Here is a 27,079-nt window from a genome sequence, read left to right on the forward strand (position 1 = left end):
AGTCTTAGGATCATGTGCTTGCTGCAGGTTGTTGTCAGGAATATCCTCATATATCTGGTCGTTCAGTATCAGATGCTGTGGATAACTTCTTTCAGAGGAATCACCCAAATCACTATATTGGTCACCAGGTAATTAATAGCTTAAATACTGGCGTGGGGAATAATTTGCGCAGAAATTGACGAATGATGAGTTGATAACTCTATAGGTGGTGTTCAAATTGATGTGTTTCAATCCAGTGGAATTTTTCCCCATTATATCCTTTTTTAAATTATAATTTACCCATTCTTTGTTCAGGCTGTCTACAATGCCAACAAATTTGCTAAATTTGTAAGGAGAAGAGATAGGCTTCAAAATTGGCTGGATTATTACCAGCTTAAGTTTGAAAGGCATCCTGACAAGAGGCCAACTGTGAAGGTGAGTCCTTGCTGTGAACTTAAAGCATTTCTTTAGGTCTGTCAATAACAATTGCTCTTCAGGACCAGCATCTGATAATGTTAATGCTTCTGAATTTTTAGACAGGATTCTTTGGGCTTTTGGGTGGAAAAGTTGATGCTATTGAGTACTACAAAAAGCTGATTAAGGATCTTGATAAAAAAGTAAGTGATGATTGTTTCTTTCTTTAGCAATTTGTTCATTCTTTATTTTTTTTCCTCCTATATACATTTTCTTTTCAAGTAGTGTCCAGTGCAATTCCTTCTGATACTTGATTTTCCCCACCTCCTTCTGTTGAGCTACCCTAATATATCTACATTCCACACTGTTGATTTGAGCAGATGACATTGGAGCGCCAGAAAATTATAAAAGATCCAAAATCTATTTTACCAGTTGCTTTTCTTTCATTTGATTCTCGTTGGGGAGCAGCAGTCTGTGCACAGACACAACAAAATAAGAATCCCACACTGTGGTTGACAAATTGGGCTCCAGAACCTCGTGATGTGCATTGGCAAAACTTGGCCATACCATTTTTCTCTTTAACCATTCGAAAATTCATAATATCCATGGCAGTGTTTGCCTTGGTATTCTTCTACATGATCCCCATTGCTTTTGTGCAATCCCTTGCAAATTTGGAGGGTCTTGAAAGAGTTGCTCCTTTTCTCAGACCAGTAATAGAATTGTAAGTCAATTTGGTCTATTTTGAAAATATGTTGGAGAAGCTCATTACGATTCCATTGGTCGATTTCTGTACTTTCTGGATTCCATCGTTAAATTTCTGAACTCTTTCCATGCACAATATTATCTGTAAATTTTGGCTGGAATCTCAATGTTATGCAGTATGTACACCAATAGAGCATCAAACTTCACTTTTATTACATCTTAGCGTAAAAGGATTATTCTTTCTGCAGCTCATATTCTCACAATTACTAAACAAGTTTCTCTAGTATACTGAGTTATTAATTAACCCATATTTCGGTATCCCTTTGCCTTCATCTCCCTTCCCCCCCGCCCCAAAAAAAAAATTAAAAAATACTGCCCCTGCTTTGTGGCTAAAAACATGATGAACTGATGAGAATACTTTTTCCATGTATCTTAGCTATATCCATTTATAGGTCTTGTTGAGAAGTTTACTTCACCTTTACTTTCCTCTAGCCTCCTGATTCACAGGTAGGGTTAATAATCAGATTCTAATATTAAATTACATAGTCAACGAGGTTCAATTTAGCATTTGATTAGGTTATTGAGTTTATAAAGTTGTGCTTAATACTGATGCTAGGAATTGACTAGTTCACGCATTCTTTTGGACCGAACTTGTTGAGACATTCTGACTCTTAGGTTTTTCATCATGATTCATGATCAGGCCACAATTATCTTGCTCTTAACCTCGCGAGGTTTTGGTTGCATTTGGCAGGAAATTCATCAAGTCCTTTCTTCAAGGTTTTCTTCCTGGTCTGGCTCTCAAAATATTTCTGTATATCCTTCCGACAGTTCTGTTGATCATGTCAAAAATCGAGGGGCATATTGCATTGTCAACTCTGGAGCGGAGAGCTGCTGCAAAATATTATTATTTTATGCTTGTGAATGTGTTCTTGGGAAGCATAGTGACTGGGACTGCATTTGAGCAATTGCATGCCTTCCTTCACCAATCGCCCACAGAGTAAATCTTCTATACCATTAATTCTTTTGACTGTCTCTACTATTCCATATGTTCAAACCTTTTCCATTGGACTTTACAATTATTGAATCAGTACTTTTTTTTTGTTGGGAAAATACAACTTTTAGTTGTTGAACTTTTTTTCAATTATCAGTTTTGTCTTTAAATTTTGAATTGAAATAACTAAGTTCTTATAGTTTCTTGACTTAGAACAACTTTGCCCTTGTAATTTTTTTACTTGGTACAATTTATTCCCCATAATTCCTTAACTCAACAAAATATAAGGATTGAGTTGTATTAAGTCAAAGCTCAATGACTAAATCAATAATTGAAAGAAAGTGTTGGGACTAAAAGTTATATTATCCTCCTTTTCCTTAAAAAAACTTTAGTTGCCATTCTAATCATTTTTAAATGTCAGTCTTGACCATGTAATGGAGTTCAATGTGACTAATTTGTGTGCGTCCTGGACTGATTATAGAATCCCTAGAACTATTGGAGTTTCCATTCCCATGAAGGCTACGTTTTTTATGACATACATCATGGTTGATGGCTGGGCTGGAATTGCTGGTGAGATTCTCAGATTGAAGCCATTGGTTATATATCATCTCAAGAACATGTTCTTAGTTAAAACAGAAAGAGACAGAGAGAAGGCAATGGACCCTGGGAGCGTGGACTTCAAGGAGGCGATTCCAAGTCTACAGCTATACTTCCTTCTCGGTATTGTGTATGCTGTGGTGACACCAATCCTCCTTCCTTTCATACTGGTCTTCTTTGCCCTGGCATATTTGGTATATCGCCATCAGGTCAGCTAATTTACTAGCAATCTCTCATAACAAACTTCTGTTTTTACTGAGTAATTTGGATTTACACACAAGCCAATTGTTGTTTCCTAAAAGAATTAGGATTTATGCACATAACCACTCATCTCAAAATGAAAAATAATAATTGGGTGTTTTATTTTTCAGAATATTTTGTGCGTTGAAACTGCAGAATGATGCATAAATAAGCACACTAAAACTTGTGTTTGTTAGAATCTAGTGGCTAGATGGAAATATATTCCCAATTTTTTTAAAAAAAATAAATATTGAAGAATTTGAAATTAGAAGATTAATTGGAACTGATTGGACGTTGGAGAACATAATAGACAACCATAAGAAATGCAGTAACAATTAGATAAAAGGCCATGGCTGTTATGTCCGGAAGGAATAAGCCAGACATCAGATGTTCTCTCTGGTTATGGACATTCAATATCACTTTTTTTTTCTCCCTTCAAATGTAATTATAGAAAGGTCAACACCAGCATTTTATGGCATATTAACCGTATATAATGCTATTTGGTGCTCAACTATGCAGATAATTAATGTCTACAATCAACAATATGAAAGTGCTGCTGCATTTTGGCCACATGTTCATAGCCGTATTATAGCAAGCTTGCTAATATCTCAGCTTCTTCTGTTGGGTCTGCTGAGCACAAAAGAAGCAGCCAAATCTACACCTTTGCTTGTAATCTTACCTGTACTAACATTAGTATTCCACAAGTATTGTAAGAATCGTTTCGAGCCGGCTTTTAGGAAGTATCCGCTTGAGGTAAGACGTGGATCCTGCAAAAGGCAAATCTGCCTGAGATCTTTTGCTATAATTTTTGTTCTTGTTTTGCTTTGAAGGTGAAAAAGTTATTAGATAGATCATAGCTTGATCTACCTGTCTTTTATACATAATGATCCACCTAATAACCTTTTGGGTGGGGGGGGGGGGGGAGTAAGCGTGGTCTACAAAGAATGGATAAACCTAGCAAATCAAGAAAAGACATCTATGACTTTGACACATTATTTTTCTTTTTCCAGTACTGAAAATCAATTTCTCTGGGTATTTTCAGGAAGCAATGGCAAAGGATATACTGGAGAAAACCGCAGAGCCTAACCTGAACATCAAGGCATACCTGGCCGACGCATACTTGCATCCGATCTTCCGGTCATTCGAGGTAGAGGAAGAAGAGCTTGTTCAAGTCAGAGTAGACAAACATCAAGCTCAGGGGACCGCTTCCCCATCAAGTGAGCTCAGTTCTCCTTCCCCTCAACATGCTCATCAACCCTCTCCTCCTCACTATGACTATACTGCATCACCGCCACAGGCCTATTATTATCGCCCATCTTCCCCTCCACAGTATGTTTATCACTATCAAGTTGAACCTTGAAGCTAATCAATCTGAATCTTCTACATCCGTAAAAGCGAATGCATATCATTAAAATGATGATAAGATGAGATGTTAAGCATGAAGATGGGGTCTGAGTTTTATGTACAGTCACATTCTTTTGTACTGCTTTCTCTTCAAATGCATGGGTGTAGAAGATTAAATCTGAAAGCAAACCCAGTCAATGTTGCAAAGAATCCTAACTCATCATTTCTTAGTTACTGAGAGACTTAGTTGTGTATTCCGGTTTGCATTCCTTGTGATTGCTATTATTATTATTATTATTATTATTATTATTATTATTATTTTAAATGTAAATGATATGGCTTCTCTTTACCCGTGGGATTTATTTATTTATTTATTTATTTATTTATTTTTTGCTGGGTTGAAAATTTGGCAGAAGTAAGGAAGGATGGTCTTACCTGATCAAGTCACTCAAAGAAGTGGTGTTTATTGTGTTTCTTCATGTAAAGCAATCAAGGAATGTTGATAGTAAGACTAATGTTTTCAGAGCCGGAGTAGATATTGAATTGAAAATGCCAGCAATTCAAGATTCGCATGGTCCAATCGGGTTGGACCAATGGTCGAACCGGTGAAGCAGAAATTAAATTTTTAAAAAATTATATATGCATATAATAATCTAAATATAAGAAATGAATATGAAATTGTTATTTAATTTAAAAATAAAATCAAATATTTTAAATTTATCATGACTTAACAAACCACATGATGCAACATAACATAAAAAATTAGTCATTTTTAAAAAATTGATAAAAAATTAAAAAAGGTATTTTTTGAACAATTCTATTTTTGAAAAAATGTATTTGGTTTCTGTTCTGATTGTTTGTTCAAAGTGGTCCAACTCTTCAAATGATTTTTTCATGCTAATCAAGCTAAAATTCAGACTGGTTGACGGTTTGATCATCTAGTTTGATTCAATTTGTTAATCATTGAGTAAGACAATAGTTATTCACTTTTTTTTTAAGCTGTTTATTGGTAACTATATATTAGATATGTTAAATATATAGCCTTATTAAAAATACAGTTATTTTTTAAAAAATTATTCCTGTTAACTTGGTTCTAGAGAAATGCACATCCACCTTATCTGACCAAGCAGTCTTACAAGCAATAAGTACACTAACAAATGCGTATATTGTTTGTGCGTAAAGTTATAACAGTATTTATTAAGATATTCTTAATAATAAGTCGAAAAAATAAAAGATAGATATTCAAAAAAAATAATCGTATATTCAATTTTACAGTCTCATACGTGATATTTTTAAATTTAGAGTTAAGAGGCAATTTTAAAACAAACTAGTGTGGTGTTTATGCTTCATGCGAAATTTGATTGCATGTTTCATCAAATGGCAAGTTGACCTTCTGCTGAAGAACTCACAACATGACAAAGAAGATTTGAACTGACGTTGAAATAAGAACTTGCATTTAATACTTGTTGTGTCCATATGATTATTTTTAATAAAAAAATGACGGTAAATAATTTTTAAGAAAATATTGTGATGCACGAGGAGAGAGAAATGGGAGCCTCATGAGTGGTGGGCCCCACACCCACCCTCCTTTGTTTTTCTCTCATTTCACGCCGGCTGCTTGCCTGCAAGTGCGACAAAGGAGAAAAAATTCCGTCTGAATTATATCAAAATTTGGAGATTTCGAATTTTATGATTTTATTTTTCAACATTTAATCATTGTTATTAGAAACTAACAATTATAAGATAAATGTTATCCGAACAGGTTGCGCCCAGGTTTACTTCCATTTGTAACCGTCGAAAGTCGCTAAACGTAAAAGGAATTGTGAAATTCGTTCTCTTTTATCTGGACCTTCGAGTTCCACCTGTCCACTTTCGCGCCGTTTTCATGGCGTACTCTCTTACCACGCACCCCGCTTTTTCTATTTCTGTCCGCAGTCATGACTATCCAAAATTCTATCTCCCAACTCATTCCGGACCACTCCTGACTTCTTTTGTCTTCGTCAATGTGTTTCGATGCTCCTAAAAGCGATCCTTCACGCAAAACTCAGGCGTACCCAATAAATTTCCTGCACTCAATTTCAGGTTCCTCCTATGGCTACCCATGAATGTCTCATTAGCAGAGAAGTTTCGACAAAATCAGACGAGACTGAGAGTCAGAACACTTCCACAGTGAGCCAAACTGTACGTCCATACTCTACTCTTCGTTGTTTGATTACGTTGGCGGGGTTTAAATTTAAATTATTTTTATGTTCTTTAATCGAGTGTGTTTCAGGTGTTTGGGGTTCTGCACTTGATCACCTCCCTCAGTCTTATTCTCGCGATTGATGTTTTTTTTGAAGAAATTCTTCACGGCGGCCGCTATTCAGTTCCCGAGCGCATTATTTGGGATGTTCTGTATATTTTCTGCTTTGGTGGTTCTCGATTGTACCTTGCCGTCTGCAGCTATGGCCTTGATGAAGTTCTTTGAACCGGCGTTTATGTTCATTCAAAGATGGCTCCCGTTGTTCTACGTTCCACCGTTGGTTATTTTGCCTCTTTCTATTAAAGATATTCCAGCTGCTTCTGGCATCAAGATTGGCTTTATTATAGGTAGCTGCTTACTTTTGCCTTGTACTAGTTTCTTCCATCGTGTGTAGAGTCTCACGTGAAAATCATTAGTTCAGCTACAGCCACTGTTTACTGGAAATTACTTTTGTGGCTTACATATCTATCAAGTATTATAAAAGTTTCCATTTCGTGCCTCTAGTTTTGATTGAGTCATTGTTGTCTTTCAATAATATGTAATAATGATGTTCTTTTATTTTACTTTTAAGATAAAGCGTTTTAATGATACAGTGAATTCTGTTGTGTAGACGTAGTTTCAGCTTTCAGGCTTGCTGGATGATGGATTGATGGGTAACCCAAGTGAGATCATTAGTTTAGTGATCTCCATTTCATAATCATTTTCCTCATAAATTTAAGCAAAATTTATTGTGGTCTTACTTGATTACTTGTCATCTAGCAAGTCCAAGGTGCTCAAATTACATCCATGGATCAAACACGAGCTGACAAGTTCATCATTCTTTTTTTTTTTACTATACCAGAAACAGAGCAACGAAGAAAGGACTTAATTGCATTATTTCTAAATGCTGAAGGACAACATTGACTCAATAAGGAATGGAGGGATCAAATTTCAAGATTTACAATACTAGAACTAAAAGTGTCTTATAATATTGATTTTAATAGTGTGACAACTGGTTCAGGGTTTTTTCTTATTTGAAGATCCCTTTTCTTTTAAAAACTTACATCCCCTATTTGATGTGTCTGTGTTGGACAAATTGTGTTTTCCTTTCAATTTCATGTTGGTATCTGTTTGTATCGAGCAGTTGGAGGATGGCTGGCTACACTTTGTGTTGCTGGTTTCACAGCTCTGGCTATAAGAAAAGCTGTAAAGACAGAAATGATAGATGCTGAGCCTATGCAAAAGCCATCTCCATTTTCTTCCATTGAAATGTGGGCTTGGACTGGGGTTTTCCTTATATCACTAGTTGTTGCATTTCTTAACCCAACAGCATTGGGAACTCATGCTAGAACATGCCTTCCCTTCTTGCTTGCTTCCAACGTGTCAGGCTACATGCTTGGTTCCAGGTAAATTTGTTTTTTTTTTCCTCAATTAGTGCATATTAACAGCACTATTATATTTTTTTCATTTGTTTGTTTAGGGATAAATATAAAAAACAAATCCAAATGTTGTCATGTCGCATGTTATATGCATTTAGGTAAAGAACCATTATTTTTATGAATTGAAGCTGCTTTTATGGAAGTTTATCCTGTCTTAAAATGTTTCATTTCCAGGCTTCCATCAAGTGTGAGGATGGTCTTCCATCCAATTATTTGTTGTACGCTATCTGCAGATCTGACAGCATTGGCTTTTGGATATCTCTCTAAGTTAGGCTTCGAACCCGTTCTAGGTATTCTTGAAAATTAACCGTTTAATTCTCTATATCAGGAGTTGTTCTGTTGTTGGCTGCCATCTTCTTGCAGGAATGTATTTTGATTTCAGTAATACCAGTAAGAAACACTGATTTCAACAGTCGATATCTAAGCATTGGACATCAGATGCCAAATTGAACACTGAAGAGTTTGGATCTAGTTCATTAAACTTCTTGCTACTTCATCAAATATTAAACTTCTTGATATTGAGCAACGCTCAACTCTTTTGGTTTTATTTACAAGCCAAGTATACTTTTTTTGCTGGGAATGGTGCAAATTGACAGAAGCTACTAGGTAATGTTCTAGGTTGGTTCAAAATTTTAAAAGTATGAACCTGTCTATACGAGGGACAGACTCTAAAACACCTGATGTCATATTAAGGCCCCTTTAAGATGCCAATGCTGTATTGTTGGACAATTTAGTCAAGATGGCATTTCTAATAGTTATATTCATAAGAGAATTGCCTTAGGTCACAGTGGAAGCCGTGTCTGGGAGAAGTTTTTGTCTTCGCAGAGCTGAGATGAGATTAGCAATCAAAACATATTTATATACAGAATCTATATCTTTATATTGTATAAATCTATAGCAAGTTGTGCTGTTTATGAGCCGTGAAGAGGGCAACTTGTTATAAGGTACTCCCTGCAATGCATGGGCTATCTAGTTATAAATTACGAGGAAAGGCATTTAATATAATGAGAATGGATCTAATACTGGATGGTAAATCGAGTGACAGTTCTTCAGGTTGATTGTCTGAAATAAAAACCAAAATCAATGTCCCCTGTCTCTAGCATATGAACAACGCGGTTCTTTTCTCCGTTCAACTCTTCTCTTCAAATGTTAGTTTGATTCTTCTTTCTATGTACACAGGATATTATCTTACAAATACATCCTCTAATCCGGGAGCTGGTGACATTCTAACGTCATTTTTGGGTTCTGTTATTCTCTCTTTTGCTTTCTCTATGTTCAAACAAAGAAAGGTAACTATCCAATTTTCTCAGTAATTAAATCCCAAAAATGAAGTGAATGACTTGATATTTTCTCTTCACTGTGCTAGCTATTTTCGATTTTTGGCTGCTGGGCAAGTTTCTGTTAGTCTCATACCTGCACAGTGTTTGATAGTGAACTATGGTGCTATCTTGAAGAAATGTGAATACAAACTGTAGTTACTCGTAGCCTTTCCTTATACTCACCCATTGTGTACATTGCCTGTCATTTAAGTAGTAATGGTATTAGTTCATTAAAAGAAGCCTGATATAAATATAAACACGAAATCATGGCAAAAGCCATTAAGTATTAATTGATTTATCTGTTATTCAGCTTATGAAAAGGCATGCAGCTGAGATTTTCACCTCTGTCATAGTCTCAACAGTATTCTCATTGTACTCAACCGCTCTCGTTGGACGTCTTGCTGGGTTAGAGCCATCTTTAACGGTGTCAATACTACCCAGATGTATAACAGTTGCTTTAGCCCTTAGCATCATATCGTTTTTTGAAGGTAAATGTTGTATACTCACAGCAGCTAAATTTGATTTCTACAACACGTAGATTTATGTGGGCTTGGGTCCTATTGCATAAATTTTGCCATAATTCCTTGCAGGTGCCAACTCATCTCTCACAGCAGCTGTGGTGGTTTTAACTGGTCTAGTTGGAGCCAATTTTGTGCAAGCAACACTTGATAAACTTCGTTTTCGCGATCCAATTGCTCGAGGAATTGCAACTGCATCTAGGTATCTTTTGAATTTTAGATCACCCACTTACCAAGAAAATCTATGGCATTCATTACCATACCAACCTGTACTTCCAGTTTCTCATTAGCAGCATTAGTTGAGGTTATTAGTACTCTTACTCTGTAGGGAATTCATTTAGGAAAGATAGTGTTCATTTTATTTTCTTCTCTATGCACTTTGGCTTATTTTCCAGTTGTTTGTTGTGTTGTTGATCGTGACAGTGCCCATGGTCTAGGAACCGCAGCATTGTCTGCAAGGAACCTGAGGCACTCCCATTTTGTGCAATTGCTTATGCTCTGAATGGTATCTTTGGCACTACACTTTGCTCTATTCCAGCTGTCAGACACAGCTTGCTCGCAATTGTTGGCTGACACTCTGAGGTGTGTGTCACAAGGAAGCACATGCCATTCCTTGACAGAATTTTTCATCCCTCGAAATGCCATAAAATGTGCCGTTGTATGTATTGACTATTGGGCCATAGTAAGAATCTCTACTTCATTTAAAAGGGTACGTACGTGCATGGCTTTGAGGAGCATTAGACGGAGTCAAATACAATGAAAAAGTAAAATAAAAAGTCAATCCACAAAATGTATTACGTCTAGCATACCAACGATTGTTATGCATTTTTAATAGAAAAAATGACACTAAGGGTCTTAAAAACATACATAATTGTAATTTAGGCTTGAAAGAGTTTGATATTATACTACCGGCTTTGGGGCTCTTATTGTAATTTTTATTGAGAGTAAAAGTATATTTTTATCTTTTGTCTATTTTGAATTTAAAAAACCTGCGTCAAACCATACAAAATACAACATTCAATATGCACAAAATAATGTTCATATATGTTTAATTAAGAGTTCATGCCTTTCTAATCAGTGGCTTAAGTTCAACAAAATGGACAGCTTAAGCAAATCATGCACAACACAATATTCACTATGCATGAGACAATGTTTACGTATATTCAACTCAAAGTCCATGCTTCTTTAGTATCTTAGTAGCCTAAGTTCAACAAAATGGATAACTTAGGCATGCTATACACAACACAACATTCACTATGTACAAGACAATATTCATGTATACTCAACTCAAAGTCTATGCCTTTCTAATATTTTAATGGCCTAGACTAAACAAAATGGATGACTTAGGTAGACCATATACAACACAACATTCACTATGCATAACATAATGCTTATGTATGTTAAACTCAAAGTCCATGCCTTTTCAGTATTAAGAAGGATAATTATATCAGATATGAATAATTTCATATTGGTACTGACTTAGCTACTAAAACAAGTACTCATATGAAATTTGACATGATATTTTAAGTCTAATATATACAAAAAGTTGGCAATTATATCCAAAACATCTAACAGTTACTTCTCTATATACAAATAAAAAATATCTATGATTTTCAATTATTCAAAAAATATTACTTGAGAATGCTTCTATATACATAATTATAGTTGCCTATGTACACTAAAAAAATATAATGTGACTACTTCTCATGCTAGGTTAGGATTTTTGCATGTTTTACGACTGTATCTGACCTTTCCACATCTTGAACAATAATAAATCTTCTTATCTTGAAATTGAGACTCTATCTTCCTTATTCGTAACTTTCCAAGAAGACGGTTGGTTAAAGAGGGTTAGAAAAAAGTTTGTAATAAGTTATTTGTCAATATTACTGTATCAGTAGGCTAGGCTTAACAAAATATACAAGTAGGTAAATAATGTACAACATAATATTCATTATGCACAACACAAAATTCATATATTCTCAACTAAAAGTTCATATAATTCTAGTTTATCAATATGTTAGATTTAACAAAATGCTCAAGTTAGGTAAACAGTGTGTAATATAAAATTCGTTATGCACAACACAAGGTTCATATATTCTCAACTGAAAGTCCATGCGATTTTAGTTTATTAATAGATTAGGCTTAACAAAATGCTCAATTTAAGCAAATAATGTACAGCACTATATCTATTATGCACAACACAAGATTCCTATATTCTTAATTAAAAGTCCATACGATTTTAGTTTAGCAGTAGATTAGGTTTAATAAAATGCTCAAGTGAGGCAAATAATGTACAACACAACATTCACTATGTCCAACACAAGCTAAGATTCATGTATTCTCAATTGAAGGTCCATGCGATTCCAGTTTATCATTAGACTAGATTTAACAAAATGCACAACTCAACATTCAATAACAACTCAAAGTTACTTTTTGCACAACAAACATTTTCACATTTTTTATACCAGATTTTTTTCATATTAGGTTATATTTTATTCATATTAGGTCATATTTTATTCAATTCACATTTTAAAGCTCAATATGAATAAGTCAACCGTCATTATTGTACAACAACTAATCTATTTTAAAACTTTCACAGCCAATTTAATGATTTAACAATCTTTAGCTTATATCAGTAGTAAAATCACAACCAAAATTCTAACTGAAGGTTTTCCCATCCAACTAAATATTTGGCTAAAGTTTAACTATTTTGGATAATCCTCTCATCAATTTTAAGCCCGTTCCATCACTCTCTACTTGTGGTTCAATGAAGAAAACATGGCCAAGCAATAAGCAATCAACAGCAACAAATACTGAAAGCCAATAGAACATTACATCACTCTTTGCTCGTGGTTCAATGGTTAGCTCTTTCCTATTTTAACATAAAAATGATGGATAGCATCCTTAATCAAAGCTCAACAGATAATTTTTCAACTGAAGCACTATTTAAGATGAAGGAATTTTGAAATCTACGCATTTCAGAAGTTACTCCTCACCATTCGAGTTGAGAAACCTTCACATCCTCCAGCTGAGTTACCTTCTCGCATTTTTCATAAGTCCCACCACTTTTTGTTTGTTTATTTCCATTTCTTTTTATAAAGAGTAAAATTGTATTTTTGATATGAAGAAAAATTGTAATAAACGCCCCAAGGTTTGCTAGATTTTTTTGAAACCAAAAATGCAATAATGTATTTTTTAGGGCCTTTAATGTGATTTTTCCTTTTTAATAACCTATCATTTGGAAAATTAATAATTTAGAGTTCTCATTAGTTTTTGCACTCCTTAATTTTAGACTTCATCTAAGTTTAATAGCTCATATTTTTATAGGTTTTCATCCAAATATCTACAAGTGCTGGGTGGGATAATTTTGTCAGTATTTGACATGTCAGACAAGACGATGAAACACATGTAGTTATGTTGTTCCTCCTTAATCTCTAATTAAGCAAGTTTCAAATCTCTATTAAAAGTGTCCATAACTAATGCCTAATTGTTCAAGACACCTATATTATATATATATATATATATATATATAAAGAAATTAAACAAAGGCAGGGCTAGAGTATATCCAGTTGAGTTAGCTTGCCATTTGAATCCTGTGACAACAATTTACATGGATGGACGGAAGAAGGATATTTTGAAGTTTGAAATTATGGGACTAAATTTTAATGTTGAGAAAGTATAGGAGTGATTTATAAAATGATTAACTATAAGAATTAAATTAAAATGTTAGAAAAATTGTAGGTTGCAAAGCATAAAGATTAATAACTAATAATTAATAATATCAATAATTTCTAAAATGTTTAACATAATTTATTAACATAATTTATTTTTATATATGTAAATAAAATTTATCCATATATAATATAAAAAAATTAACAAAATTCATGACTCCATGACTTTTCTTTTCCCTTCCGAATTCTAATAAAAAAATAATTTTTTTTTCTTTTTTGTTCTTTTAATGATGAAAAGAGTGGATCGGTTCTTGTCCTGCGGAAGCCCTAACATAGATGATTTTGACGCATAAAAATATAAAATTAGGAACCTGGACACCGCCTCGGATAGTGGATTCCTCGCTCCGTTAGTTAATTCCGCCTTGGGTGAGCATCTCACTTGCCGTTGTTTACACTGTTGCTCGTTCAGTTTTCTTCTTCCCTTAGATTTTGTGTTCACTTTTCTATTCCATGTAATAGTTGTTTTTATGTATTAATCCAGCTTTATTCTAAAAGTGGGAAGAAGGAAGTCGAACAAGAAAATGTTCTTCCATATAGTTTTGGAGCGGAATATGCAGTTACATCCTCGTTACTTTGGTCGTAACCTTCGCGATAATCTTGTTGCCAAGCTTATGAAAGATGTGGAAGGAACTTGCAGGTTAGTTTTGGATTTTTCTTTTTCTTTCTTTCTTTCTTTCTTTTTTTTTTCTATTCCCCTTAAATTACGTGGTAGAAAAAAAATGAAAAGGAAAAGGAACTTTGCTTCATGTCCAGTGATAAGGATCTCATCTTAGTGGCCCTAATGTTCATAAAATCAAAAGCATTTGAAAACGCATTATTACTTGCATCGGAGTGTTAGCTTTGTGATTGATTAAGAATGAAACTAAACATGAGAAAAGCAGTTATACCTGCGAACTTCTAATTTGGAGATGTCATATTTTGATTTTTACAGTGGTCGACATGGATTTGTAGTTGCGGTCACCGGAATAGAAAATATTGGGAAAGGGTTAATTCGCGATGGAACTGGGTTTGTGACATTTCCTGTAAAGTACCAGTGTGTTGTCTTCAGACCATTTAAGGGGGAAATTTTAGAAGCAGTTGTTACCATGGTGAACAAGGTAGATATTCTAACTGTGTGTGCAGGGTAATTTCACACAATATAGTTGCAAATAATGGTTCTTAACGGTTCACTGAGTTACTGTTGGCCTTTTGGACCCTGTACAGATGGGATTTTTTGCTGAGGCTGGACCTGTCCAAATTTTTGTCTCAAACCATGTAAGGCTTGTGTACTTTATTTAACCTTCTGTCAAGAAATTTTCTTTGTCATCTGCACGTTAAACTGTTCGTCCTTAATGAAAATTATGTGTATACATCAGTTGTACCATTGGAATGGCACAAGTTATTGGACAAGTCAAAATTAGTTTTGAGAAGTTTTGGTTGAAATGAATTGGATGTAGAGTTTACAACTGGAAATGCTTTAACTTCGAATCCATTTTTGCTTCTGTTACAATTCTGTCTTGTCCTTCATTTCAGTTGATTCCAGATGATATGGAGTTCCAATCAGGAGACATGCCAAATTATACTACTTCAGATGGATCAGTATGTTTTCACAAGTTTCTTTCCTTCTTTCTTGTTAACTTAAAAAAGGAACTAGTCTTTGCTTTTACTTAGTACTGTAATACATGCTTTGCTGTTAACCACTTGATCTCTTGCAGGTTAAGATTCAGAAAGATAGTGAAGTGAGACTAAAGATTATTGGTACTCGAGTGGACGCCACTGAAATTGTATGCCTTTATTGAATTTTGTATTGTCTCTGATAAATGTTGAGTCAAGCAGATCTATATATGTTAAACTTTTCATTGGGAAATATGAGTTAATAGGATATTAGAATTTCTATTGCATATATTTCTAATGGTTGTGGGCTTTGGATCTCTCTGCAAAAGACCTTAAAATCGAGAACAGAGGCTTTCATCGGAGTTTATTTGAAGTATAGCCTTTTGCTCATGTGCAAATCACTGGCTTTAAATCTTGGCTGCTGCACTATAACTTTAGCATTAAGATACAGAAAACAGCTAATTTTGTCTTGAAACAATGAGCAGACATTACTCTATTTCTTTAAGAATCTCTAATTAACGTTTTCTAATTTGCTTCATCTGCCACGATCGTCTTGTAAGCTGTTTGCCCGAAAACCTAATCAGTTTACATTTTTGCCAGTTTTTGGTATTCTAAAAGACAAGTGCAGAACTCTTAAATTACTTCTGCCATTGGATATGGGATATATATCAGGCTTTATGTTCCATTGTGGTTTTCTGGAATTAACTTATCTAATTCCATGCGTGACTTTTTCTTTGGCAGTTCTGCATCGGTACCATCAAAGATGATTTTCTGGGCGTGATCAACGACCCTGCAACAATCTAGACGCACCTGCTCTGCCTTCTGTGGCACTCTAGCACATATAATTTTCATGGGGTGGATTGTTATACCAGAAACCTGATCTTTATTGTACTATAGATATAGATTCCTATTTTAGGTTTAGGCTATCACTAGATAAAAAATCTTATAAGCCAATCTTACCGCTTCTATATTCATTGAGCTGGAAATTGATCAGTACAAACTTTTGCACAGGTTGAAAATTTGAAGTACATGTGCAATTTTCGTTGAAGTACCTCTTTATCGTATTGGCATAATGGATGGGTCGGAGCCGGAACCAACCAAAATTTTGAGTGTGGATTCTGACATTGTAATCACTGCAATATTTTTCATTTTGAGGTAAAATCGTGCTAGTTTAGGGACAAAGTTTTGAAATACAATAAAAATACAAGATAGAAAAAAGAATGAAATTTATGACAAAAATAAAAAAATGAAATAAATAAGGGGATAATAATCTAAGAAAATTTTTTAGAGCACTTGTTTTTAGTAATCTCAACTTTTGAAAATATTATAAGAGTTAATTATGTTTTTTATTATGTTTATTTTTCACATGGAATGTCAACGTAAAACAAGGTTTACAAAAGTTATAAATTTTAAAATAAATAATTTTATTTAACTTCTCTTCTCTTTATAAGAAAGAGCACCCCTAATGTACATGTATTTATAAAGAAGATTATTTTTTAAAATTAAAATCTTAATTTTCTAATTTTAAAAGGAGAATGAAAATAATATAAAATAAAGAAGAAAATATTCAGTCACATAATTTAGAATCTGTGATTCTAAAATTATGAGTTTACGAAACTTAAAAAATAATATAATTAATTCTAACTTTTTGATTAAATTCAAAATAGAAAATTATAATTAGTCTTGCTCTTTAAGAAAGAAAGTCAAGTCAAAGGATCACCAAATTAGGAAACAATTAAGGAGATAATTATGAGATCATAAAGGACTCAAAATAATGCCACCCTTGATCTCTTCATTAGAATTTTATGTCTCCTAGCTTGCAAAAGCTTTTATTTGTAGTTTTTTTTATATTGAGTTAAGGTTTGCACTTCTTGAACTTGACTCTTCATAAATTTGGGCTTGTGACACCTTTTTCATGAAGTGAACCTTTTAAATTGATGTTTATCTCACATTCACGTCCATACACATGAATGAGCCATTTGAGCAACCATTTGGGCTTGAATAAGGTTCGTTCACGTTCTAAAACTTTCATGGTCTTTTAGGCAATGCATTTGGGCCGCAATTTAACATATTCAAGCTTCATTGGACTTCTTTATATGTATATAACAGCATTGGGCCTTCAATAAGTTGGAAATTGACCCATGGTGGCTTTGGAGGTGGCCTGTCATGTATTATGTCATATTTCACGCATACAATCATCCATGTCAACATACATGCAATTATCCATGCGATTCTTTTATATTTTTAGGCCACTGGTTGTTTTCTGAGCTTGTCGGACATGCGGGACCCACATTTTATCACTTATGTTTCATTTGAAGATGCTAATTTTTTTTTTTTTTGCCAGACTTTCAAGAAATTTCGATCCTGCCCAATGTTTATCACATTCTAATGTCTGATATTCTCGGAAAACAGTATTTCTAGATCAAGTTTTCTTTGGGAGTTACTCTGTTATACAACCTAACAATTTGAACGCATTGGTTTGCAAGGTAGTGAGATTTTAGAGCTTCTACTCAAGGGTGTTCATGGATTTAGTTTGATTTGGTTTGGTTTGACTAAAAATCAAGCCGTATCAAACCATTTGATTTATTCATAATTGGGACTTGATTAGTTTTTATAAAGCTCGGTTTGGTTTGATTTAATTTTCAGTTTGGTTAAGGTCTGGATCGGACTTCAATACACTTATTTAATTTTTTTTCTTTTTTTCATCTTCATAATGGTTCTATGTATTAAAATTAAATCTAATTTTTTTTGCTCCTTTTTTTCATAAATAGAGGTATAAACATATAATAAAATTTTAATGTGATAACAATAATTACTCATAAAAATTGATATAAGTTTTTAAGATTAAAATTATTTAATATTATGTATTTTCATTCAAGTCCTTTGAAAATGTTTATCTATGTATCTATATTTTAATAAATAATGAAAAACTTATTATATAAAATTCAAAACAAAATACTTCTTGTGGATAAATTGAATACTGATGTTTTCAAGTTTTAAATAATTAAATAATGGTCATAACATCGTTATTATAATTATTTAATATTATGCATTTTCATTCAAGTCCTTTAAAAATGTTTATCTATTATTATAAAAAATTCAAAACAAAATGCTTCTTGTAGATAAATGGTTATATATTTTATAAATAAATAAGTAATATTTTTTAAACAAGTTTGGCTTGATTTGGTTTGATTTCTTATACTTAAAACTGAACTTGAACAAAATCAATGGATTCTTATATCATAAAAATCAAAGTAAGCTTGATTGTTGTTCGGTTTTAATTGATTTCTTTCAATTTGGGTTGATTTGAATCAATCCTTTCGATTTGAATTGGTTTTAAACACCCTTACTTCCACTCATGACTAAATTATAATATTAAATTTAAAAAATGTTTAATAGTAAGCCAAGAATTGTAACAAGTATATCAATATGTCCATTAAAACCTATTGCAGATCATAATATTTATAAGCAACGAATAGTTTAGAACCATTCGATATATTTCATGTAATTATAAGAAAACGTGTTTAATTACTTTTAAAATAATGTGGTTTATTGTTAAACTCTGTCTGATATACATGAAAAAATGTGTAATTATTTTAAAATTGTAAATTTTTATCAACTTAAATTAAAAACGGATTTACTAATCATAGTTCTACTTCAGTGATTTTGATGTCTAGTTTAAGGTCCCTTTTCTTTTAATAACCATCGTTCTAAAAATTAATTACATTTTTAAAGGCCATGTCATAATAATGGTGATTCGTGAATTCTTAGGTGAAGATGAAGGAGAGTGCAACGTACAAGTGGTGAAAGAGTAAAAAATAGTGGCGGAAAGGAAAAGGAGGAGACTTAGCCATCCCACCACGTGTTCGAATGGCATTTTCTTCTTCCTCTTCTTCCAATTTTATGGGCTCCTACGTCTGAGTTGGAACCCCTGAAGGAGGATTTGCATGCAGCACCATTTCGCTGTATCTCCCTCCTTCGTCGCCTCCAACGTAGTCTTTCTCTCTCTCCTTTTAACCTCCTCCTTCTTCCCTTGCTTCTCTGGATCACCCGCTTCCTTCGCCCCTGAACCTGGGTTCTTTTTCCCCTGGAATCCAGGTCTGCTTTGCTTTGCTTTGTTTTTCTTCTTCATGTTTCTTTCATCCTCATCAGTATTTCTAGTCCAGTTTGTTAATAACGAACCTAAATCAAATCGGTTATATTAATTCTCATTTCTTATTCAGATGGACCATTGTGGGTTTATGTTTTGTTTGTCTTTTTCGTGTAATGTTTATGCAATTACCTTATCTATCAGCTACATGCATTAGACGGTTAGAGATGGCATCAACCATTTCTCTGTTCTGATGTTGAACAAAACCCAGTTTTTTTTTTTCGTTTGCTTTTTCCCCGTTTAACATTTGTTTGTTATTTTTTTATGTGAAGGTATTCCTTCTGAGTCCAGATCACAGATTATGCTTTGTTCTCCTGTGAATATTTTCAATGCATCTTTTGCTTATAGACAAGATTTGGGTAATGATCTTTAGGTGTTTGATACTAATTGTCTCGTAGAGATATTACATGTGGACCTCTGCATGTCTTCAATATATTATACAAGACAATCAAATACTAGGAATTGCAATTTTATTTTCTTTTTCTTGCTTATTTTCTGCTCAATTGGAGTTTAGAGACCTGCTGATCGGTACTCCACTGCCATTTTGGAAAAGGTTCCAGAATCCTCCATGGAAAATGTTGAAAAGATGCAACTTCCTGGATTCCCTATAGGAATTGCTGAAGCAATTGACCTACCAGATAGTCATTCACACATTAAAGCTTCAACCAATTTCCTAAGAAATAGAAAAGTGGAACCTGACGTTCTGGCTCGTGTGGAAGAAGAACCTGATGTCGTTGCTCGTGTAGAAGAGCCTGATGTCCCTGCTCCTGTAGAAGAACCAGTCATTTCTCTTGTAGAAAAGCCAGTCACTGCTCGTGTAGAAGGCCGGAGAAAACTTACAATTCCTAGATCCTTTAGTAATGTCAGTGAGAAAAAAGGCGCTATTGATACGACTCCGCCTATTGAGTCTGTCAAAGAAGCTGTTTCTAGGTTTGGAGGAAGCATAGATTGGAAAGCCCGTCGTGCTAAGAATATCCAGCAGGTATATCTGGCTTCTTATCGCTAGTGTCAATTGAGAAAAAAAAGTTGGAGTTGTTTTCGGTCATGATGAAATTCCTCTGCTCATGGCACTAATGATGACATAAGAAAAAAAGTACAATTAATTAACTTCACTTTATTTGCAATTTTGCTAGATTTTATTAGAACAAGAATGAAGAAGGAAAATAAAACAAGTGGGTGTTCTTTAGGCCTTTGATGGCACCAAAATAGTGGTCCTTTCTCCATTCTGCAAAGCGGAGAAGTGAACTAATTTTTCTCTTCGTCACTTGCTTCCCATGTGGTTTGGACTAATCACTGTTACATGCATACATAGAGGCTTGGAGTTAAAAGTAACTGTTAATTTTATTTTCTGGTATCACAGAGACCCAAGAGTGTGGGAGTAGAACTTGAAATATCACAGGAGATTGCCGAGCTGAGGAGACAAGTCAAGTTCCAGCTACCTGAGGATTTGTACAGCACTAACAAACTTATAGAAGAACTGAAACAATACTTAGAGAGGGCACAAAGAGAAGAGCACGAAGCAACTCAAGCCTCAGAAACTGCGAGGCTCAAAGCTGAGGAGTTGGAGCAGGAGATTGTAAATGAAGCCAGGCACGCAGCTGCAATTTCAGATTTAAATTCCACTAATGAGGAACTGGAAAGATTGCATGATGAGCATGCTTGTATGGTGATTCAAAAGGACATTGCTGTTAAAATGGCTGAAGAGGCTGTTGCTGCATCTAAAAAAATTGAGCAGTCATTGAAATATTTGACTTTTGAGTTTGAGTTATTGAAGATGGCACGAACTTCGCAGCCAGGAGCTGGAGGTAAGGATTGCAGCAACTGGAAGCTGAAACTTCAACATGCAGAAGAGAAGCTCCACAAACTCAACCAACAAGCTTCAGCAATGAAGGATCTCAAATCTAAACTGGATGCATCTTCTTCTTTATTGCTTGATTTGAAATCTGAATTAGCAGCATATATGAAATCCAAATTAAAACAGGAGGGTGATGAAGAACCAAAAAAGGTATTTGACGAAGTGAAAGTCAAAACAGAGAAAGCATCTGCTGAGCTTCACTCAGTTATCACAACCATCAGGCGAAGTGAGGAAACAGTCTCTGTTGCAGTTGCATCTCCCAAAGCTGAACTGGAGACAATGTCTCAATTGGCTTCAGCTGAGATGAAAAAGAAAGGAGCCAGAGGGATAATTGACCTCGATAAAAAACTAGAGCAAGCAGAACAGAAGGCTGTTTATGCTAAATCACTTGCTCAGGCAGCTCAAATAGAGCTGCGTGAAGTGAAGGAAGATGCTGAACAAGCCAAGGCCAGAGCAAGCGCGTTGGAACGTAGGTTAATGGCAGCACAGACAGAGTTAGAGGATGCCAAGTACTATGAGAAGGTGGCAGCAGAAGCAGTTAAAGCATTGCAAGAGAGTGAATCGGCTGAAAACAACTATGACATGCATTCTCCCTCTGAGGTAACACTCGAACTGAGAGAATACTATGAACTCAGGAAGCGTGCATACGAGGCGGATAAGCCAGTTGATTTGAGGGTTGTAGCTGCTAATTCTCAAATTGAGATGGCTAAGGACTCTGAGTTGAACAGCTTAAATAAGTTGGAGGAAGTAAATCAAGAGTTGGCTGCAAGAAGGGAATCCTTGAAGATGGCAACTGCGAAAGCTGAGAAGGCCCAAGAAGGAAAATTAGGAGTAGAACAGGAGTTACGGAAGTGGAAGGCTGACCAAGAGCAGAAAAGGAGTGCTAGTTTGGAGCGGAAGAAAGAATCCAATAAATCTGAGCAGATTAACGGGCCTTCAAATAATACTGTAACTGAACGAGCCCCAGAAACAGAGACCAAAAAGAAGAAGAAGAAGCAACTGTTTCCACGGGTTATAATGTTCTTTTCCAAAAGAAAAGCCCGTCGTAACAAGTGAATGCAATCTTTGATTCAAAACCAATGCACCCAAGTCTCACCATAACCCCCATCTTTTGTAAAATTATTTCTACCAATTAAGTAAAAGTTCATGCATGGTTGGGACTGTGATTCTCTCGGAGATGGTTTAAGGGCTGTTAATTGTAAGGACATAGAATAAGACTGCCTTGAATAAGCTCAGCTTGGCTGCAAGAACAGAATAAGAATATTGCTTATGATGAACAGGCTAGAATTACTCTTATTTAACATCACTCTTCTAGAGATTATTCTATTTGATTTCAACCCCCCCCCCCTTCCTTTTCGCAGGTATAAAGCGAAACGTTTCCAATCTTCTGGGAAATCTCCATCCCAGCTTTTGCTTTTCTATTTAACAACTTGCAACAGATCAAATAAGTACATCCAGAATATTTTCGTTTACATGAAGAACAGCCTAAAACTAGACAAATCAACAAAAAAATACAGAGAATGTGGAAAACACAATAGAATAAATGATTGTGGGAGTGTTCCAAAGCCTGCCTCGTTCAATATGTATAATGGCAGGGTTTCTAGGCTTTTGCTGCTCCTACTGGAGCCTTAGCCCTGCTGGCTATTATTTGCTCATATAAATCTCTAATCTTCAACCCAATTATGGTCTGGAAAAGACCTGTCCCATTGTTGCTTCCTGGGAAGTCAGCATGTTTCAGCATCTGTTGTGTAACCTCCCCATAGAATTTTGTTGAGAGGTTACTGAGATGGCTCTCAACATAAATCAGTTCATCTAGTTTGTCAAATTGCCCATCCATCTCTACAATTGATACCTGTATCATGTGAACAAAAACAAAGTTAAGTTGATAAGATCAACTTCTGGGAATGAAGTGAGTGAAGATCTTATATAATAAATACTTCAACCTGCATAAACCTCAGGGGCTGAAAATACCAAATATTTTATCCATGCTGATAAATTTATAACTGAACAATCCCATGTGATCTTGAGACTAATTATTCTTTAATTCGAACTATTTATAACATTACAGACATGAAAATAGAAGATCTGGAGTTGTTGGTACCTCATGACCATAGTAAGTCTTAGGTCCATAAAAGAATTTGATGCCAGGATAAGAGCAGGTTAGCTTCCTCCCACATGGTATCCAGGAAATGGTAGACCCTTCATCAAACAAGTAAGCAGGGCTAAAATGCTTAACCCCTTCTTTCTGTATTAACCTCACTCTTAAAACCTTTCCCTCATTATCATCTGGAATGAGCTGGCTTGGCAACACTTCTATCACTGAATCTGCATATTGCTTCTGAGGATCTGAATGCAAAGTGAACAGGTTATAACATGCACTATCACTTACACACATAATGCAATAAATCGATAAAAAATATTTATTTATGATAGGTTATGTTATGATTCAATCATAATCACAATAATGAACTTTAAATAAGTGTTGCTAATTCAATGACTGATCTGCTTATAGGTCCTTTTTTTCAAGACTAGACCAATCAAAGACATTTAGACTGCCAGAAGTTGAAGGTTTGATTGTATTTATTACCAATATAGGCTTCAAAATCAGGCTTCCGAGCTTCAATGCTAGATTTGATGCTTTCAAGGGTGTGTCGACGCTCTGCCATGTCTCTCTGTAATAATTGTCAGATCACAATATGGAAGAGAACTTCGAAAGTATCCTTTGAAAATTTGCAGAAATTTGTGGAACTCATGATGGGTTGTGTTTTGTGCTCACCTGAATTTTCCAAGCGAATTTCACTTCATTGCTGATGTCCAAGTAGATACTGAAGTCCAACAGTTCTCTCACCCGTGGATCAAACCTACACGAATTACAAGAGCCTCCATAAACTAAACTGATGACCGGCAAGACACTTCATTACTGTGCATGTAAATATATTATTGATGTTATTTAGCTTTGAAAACTCTGAGCGGGGCCAATTTGACTTTACCTTGACCCAAAAAAGGAATCTATTCATAAATAATTTTTTTGTTAGAGATGAAATATTCTATATCTAATAGATATACGTTCACAATAGATTTTCTAAAAATACTCTATAACATAACTTATTTAAAGAAAAATCAAAAATCAAAAAAGTATTGCAGTCTCCTCTCCTCTCTAATGAATCAAAGGCAATATGAACTATTATTTTAAAGTAATTAACTAACAATGAGAAGGTTGGAAGGTCTTGCAATATTCTCAGCCATACAAAACAACCAAAGATATGGATTAAGTATGAGCTAAACACCCCATTGTCTCATAATTCATTTTTATCTTTTAGAAATGAAAATAGTGAACTCAAGCCACTTCCAAACCCAGCAAAAACATGAGCTTTCCGTTTTGAAAACACTTGAGCACAACCAATCTAAAAACGAAAGAAAACCAAACCTTAGTTTTGAGAAATGCTTACATTGGATGCAAACCTTCAATGACCAAGATTTTGGGAGGCTTGATGAGCTCAGGAGGATCCAAGAGACCAGTGACATGATTGTAAATGGGTTTCTCCACAGCAAATCCATCCTTAAGAGCCTTAACTTGCTCATACATGAGATCAAAATTGTTGGCTCTAGGATCAAGTGCGGTCACTCCTTTCTCTTTTCTTCCATATCTGTCTAATGAATGATAGTCATCCAAGCAAATGACTGTTGTGGTGTCACTAACGAGAGTGTTAGAATCTGGGTTTCCTCCTTTTGGTGGTTCTGCTGTTCCTCCAAACACACTGGTTAGTCTTCTCATGAAGGTACTCTTCCCACAGCCTGAATCTGCAGCTAGACCAATCACTATAGTCTGACCATGATCACCTGCTGCTGCACATGTTATCACACATGTGGTGCTTCTCCTCCTCCTCCTCCTCCTGTAGATAACAACCTGCTGTTTCTGGGGAAAATAACCCAAATGTGATTTTGATGGAGATGAGATCCAGCAGTTTGTGCTGAGGGATTGTGTTGTTGTGTACACTGTGCAAGCTGCCATTGTTGGTGGTGTTGTTTGTTGTTGTTTTATCTGTGTCTCTCTTCACAGAGAGAAGCTGAGAGATGTTTGAGGTTGGTTCTTCTTTGATGATGATGAAGGGATGGGACATATTTGAAGAACAAGTTTGGAGCACAAAGAAAACGAGAGGTGGAATTGAAACCAAAGGCTGTTTGGCAGAAAAGAAAAGAAAAGAAAACAAAAAAATAGTAGGAAATGGCTGATGGAAAAGCTGAGTTGTGTTTTGGAATTGGATTTCTGTGACTCCCCCTTGTTTTGGACAACGCGGATCTTCATGTAATTCTAGGAAAGAACCCACGTGGATGTAATGAATCATCAGGCAAGGGTTAAGCATGTCTTTTCATAATGTATTTTCCTCCCAGCTGATGAAAAATAATGAAGAAATAGAAATACCAGATATTTTTGTGATCGTAACAGGCACTGAAGGCTGAGTGGTTTAGAAAATGCCGCATGGATTGTTGACATGCCACGTGTCATCAACATATTGGCTCCTTTAAGATGAAGGGTTTGATGAAGGACCACATTCCGGAAAAGTAGTCACAAAAGGTTAAAAATTGACATCAGCAAAATAAGATGATGTAGTGTGAGGTACACAACAGAATATCCGTGAAGTTGCCTTACATCGCCTTACATCGAGTTGAAAAAACTTTAACAAGACTTTAACTAATTTAGATTAAGTTGAATCGAGACCTTTGGGGTAAAAGCTCTACCAACAAAAATATTGCATTTCTGGAACTTGAACTGGAGAACTTTAGTTAAACGGGCAACTCTCTTACTAATTAAACCAAATCATCCGGTGTAGTTGAATTCTTTTTTATCACCACAATTCTCAGATTCCTTTTGTTCTTCTTTCTAACAAGTGCCAGTAAGTCAAATACTGTTAACGGTAGACAAAAAATAATATATTATATTTAACATCAAAAAACTGCTTCCACTATTCTAGTTTCTAAGCCAATGGTTTCTAGCAAAACAATCAATTACACTATTTCATAATTATTTGAATCTAGAAATGAGTTTAATTCAGACATCATACAATTATACAACCTTGAACATTGTCATATATAATTAAATAAAGTGAACCATTTGACGTTCCTGCAGAGCTGGAGGAGTGTATAAGTTTTTATTTTATTTTTTAAAAAATCATTGTTGTTTATTGAATTTAAAGAATATTTTGATGGAATGTTTATATAATATTATATATTTGTATTAATTAATAAGCTCAGAACATATTATTCTTTATAATCTTGTATAGATCGTGATATGTGAAGGCTCAACCTACAATCTTATAACATTTAGTTATTTTCTATATTTTAATTGATCGAGTTAAAGATAATAAGAGATTAATTAATTAATTTAATTATTAAGACGGTTATCGATATAGTTCATATAATACAATTAGTCGATAACCAACACTCACGTCTCTTTTCATTTTCTCTTCTATCTCTACACTCTTTAAAAACCTACAAGACTTAGTGTATTGTAAATTTGCCTACACTCGAGCTAACTAATAAGTCATAAGTCATGATTCTTCTTGTACATGTGTGTGTATATCAAGATACTAATTTCAACATATTTTGCTTCATTATGTGTCTTTTTAATGACACTTTTGTCCCAAAAAATAATTTAATAACAACCGAATCTTCAAAAGTTTTGTTACGAAATAAGTTAATAAATGTTGATTCAAGTGATTATGAATACAAAAATGTTAATTGCTAATCAGGTGTTTACGTATTATAATTATAAGTCATTTATAATTATTTGTAACCCGTGTCTGAATTAATGATATTTGTAACTTTTTTTTTTTTAATAAAACTTACTAAAACCTAACTGTCACTAGATTTGTAAATTTTTACGTGTTATAAGCCAAAGTTTACTTTTGACTTTGTTTTTGCATAAAGCCATTAGTAAAAGACACCGAAGTGGGTTCCGACATTTGGTTGGTCTTTTTTAACTTTT

The 27,079-nt window shown here is 34.5% G+C and overlaps 4 protein-coding genes and 1 pseudogene across 4 annotated transcripts; 4 read left to right on the top strand and 1 right to left on the bottom strand.

Moving 5' to 3' along the window:
- Positions 1-12: 12 nt before the first annotated feature.
- On the top strand, positions 13-4,521 carry LOC129298523 (CSC1-like protein At1g32090). The gene is given in 9 exon segments (XM_054936942.1): positions 13-40; positions 43-128; positions 295-414; positions 516-596; positions 774-1,114; positions 1,847-2,092; positions 2,568-2,892; positions 3,443-3,676; positions 3,966-4,521. Coding segments are annotated over 9 exon segments (1,779 nt in total). The 3' UTR covers positions 4,284-4,521.
- Positions 4,522-6,141: 1,620 nt separating this feature from the next.
- On the top strand, positions 6,142-10,730 carry LOC129298529 (plastidal glycolate/glycerate translocator 1, chloroplastic-like; annotated as a pseudogene).
- Positions 10,731-13,738: 3,008 nt separating this feature from the next.
- LOC129298527 (DNA-directed RNA polymerase II subunit RPB7) lies at positions 13,739-16,136 on the top strand. Its single transcript, XM_054936945.1, has 7 exons — positions 13,739-13,861; positions 13,977-14,132; positions 14,427-14,592; positions 14,699-14,749; positions 15,008-15,073; positions 15,190-15,258; positions 15,830-16,136. Exons 2-7 carry the CDS (start codon positions 14,017-14,019, stop codon positions 15,890-15,892), a joined length of 531 nt encoding a protein of 176 aa, XP_054792920.1. The 5' UTR covers positions 13,739-13,861; positions 13,977-14,016; the 3' UTR covers positions 15,893-16,136.
- A 3,033-nt stretch (positions 16,137-19,169) lies between these two features.
- Positions 19,170-22,394, top strand: LOC129298525 (protein WEAK CHLOROPLAST MOVEMENT UNDER BLUE LIGHT 1-like). Its single transcript, XM_054936943.1, has 3 exons — positions 19,170-19,186; positions 19,753-20,220; positions 20,599-22,394. The coding sequence occupies exons 2-3, from the start codon at positions 19,807-19,809 to the stop codon at positions 22,147-22,149; spliced, it is 1,965 nt and encodes a 654-aa protein (XP_054792918.1). The 5' UTR covers positions 19,170-19,186; positions 19,753-19,806; the 3' UTR covers positions 22,150-22,394.
- An 82-nt stretch (positions 22,395-22,476) lies between these two features.
- LOC129298526 (phosphoribulokinase, chloroplastic-like) lies at positions 22,477-25,335 on the bottom strand. The gene is made up of 5 exons (XM_054936944.1): positions 24,543-25,335; positions 23,870-23,954; positions 23,681-23,765; positions 23,195-23,439; positions 22,477-22,945 (listed from the first exon to the last, which is right to left on the bottom strand). The coding sequence occupies exons 1-5, from the start codon at positions 25,103-25,105 to the stop codon at positions 22,694-22,696; spliced, it is 1,230 nt and encodes a 409-aa protein (XP_054792919.1). The 5' UTR covers positions 25,106-25,335; the 3' UTR covers positions 22,477-22,693.
- Positions 25,336-27,079: the final 1,744 nt, after the last annotated feature.

The sequence above is a fragment of the Prosopis cineraria genome, unplaced genomic scaffold, assembly GCF_029017545.1.
Source record: "Prosopis cineraria cultivar Desert tree isolate PC_DT_omini unplaced genomic scaffold, ASM2901754v1 PC839, whole genome shotgun sequence".
Classification (NCBI taxonomy): Eukaryota; Viridiplantae; Streptophyta; class Magnoliopsida; order Fabales; family Fabaceae; genus Prosopis; species Prosopis cineraria.

Coding starts and splice junctions, on each gene's coding strand:
- LOC129298527 (XM_054936945.1), top strand. CDS start 14,017: ATGTTCTTCCATATAGTTTTGGAGCGGAATATGCAGTTACATCCTCGT. Junction 14,593..14,698: donor TTGTTACCATGGTGAACAAG/GTAGATATTCTA, acceptor GACCCTGTACAG/ATGGGATTTTTTGCTGAGGC. Junction 14,750..15,007: donor AAATTTTTGTCTCAAACCAT/GTAAGGCTTGTG, acceptor CCTTCATTTCAG/TTGATTCCAGATGATATGGA.
- LOC129298525 (XM_054936943.1), top strand. CDS start 19,807: ATGGAAAATGTTGAAAAGATGCAACTTCCTGGATTCCCTATAGGAATT. Junction 20,221..20,598: donor GTGCTAAGAATATCCAGCAG/GTATATCTGGCT, acceptor CTGGTATCACAG/AGACCCAAGAGTGTGGGAGT.
- LOC129298526 (XM_054936944.1), bottom strand. CDS start 25,105: ATGGCAGCTTGCACAGTGTACACAACAACACAATCCCTCAGCACAAAC. Junction 23,440..23,680: donor TGATTTTGAAGCCTATATTG/GTAATAAATACA, acceptor CTTTGCATTCAG/ATCCTCAGAAGCAATATGCA. Junction 22,946..23,194: donor AGACTTACTATGGTCATGAG/GTACCAACAACT, acceptor CACATGATACAG/GTATCAATTGTAGAGATGGA.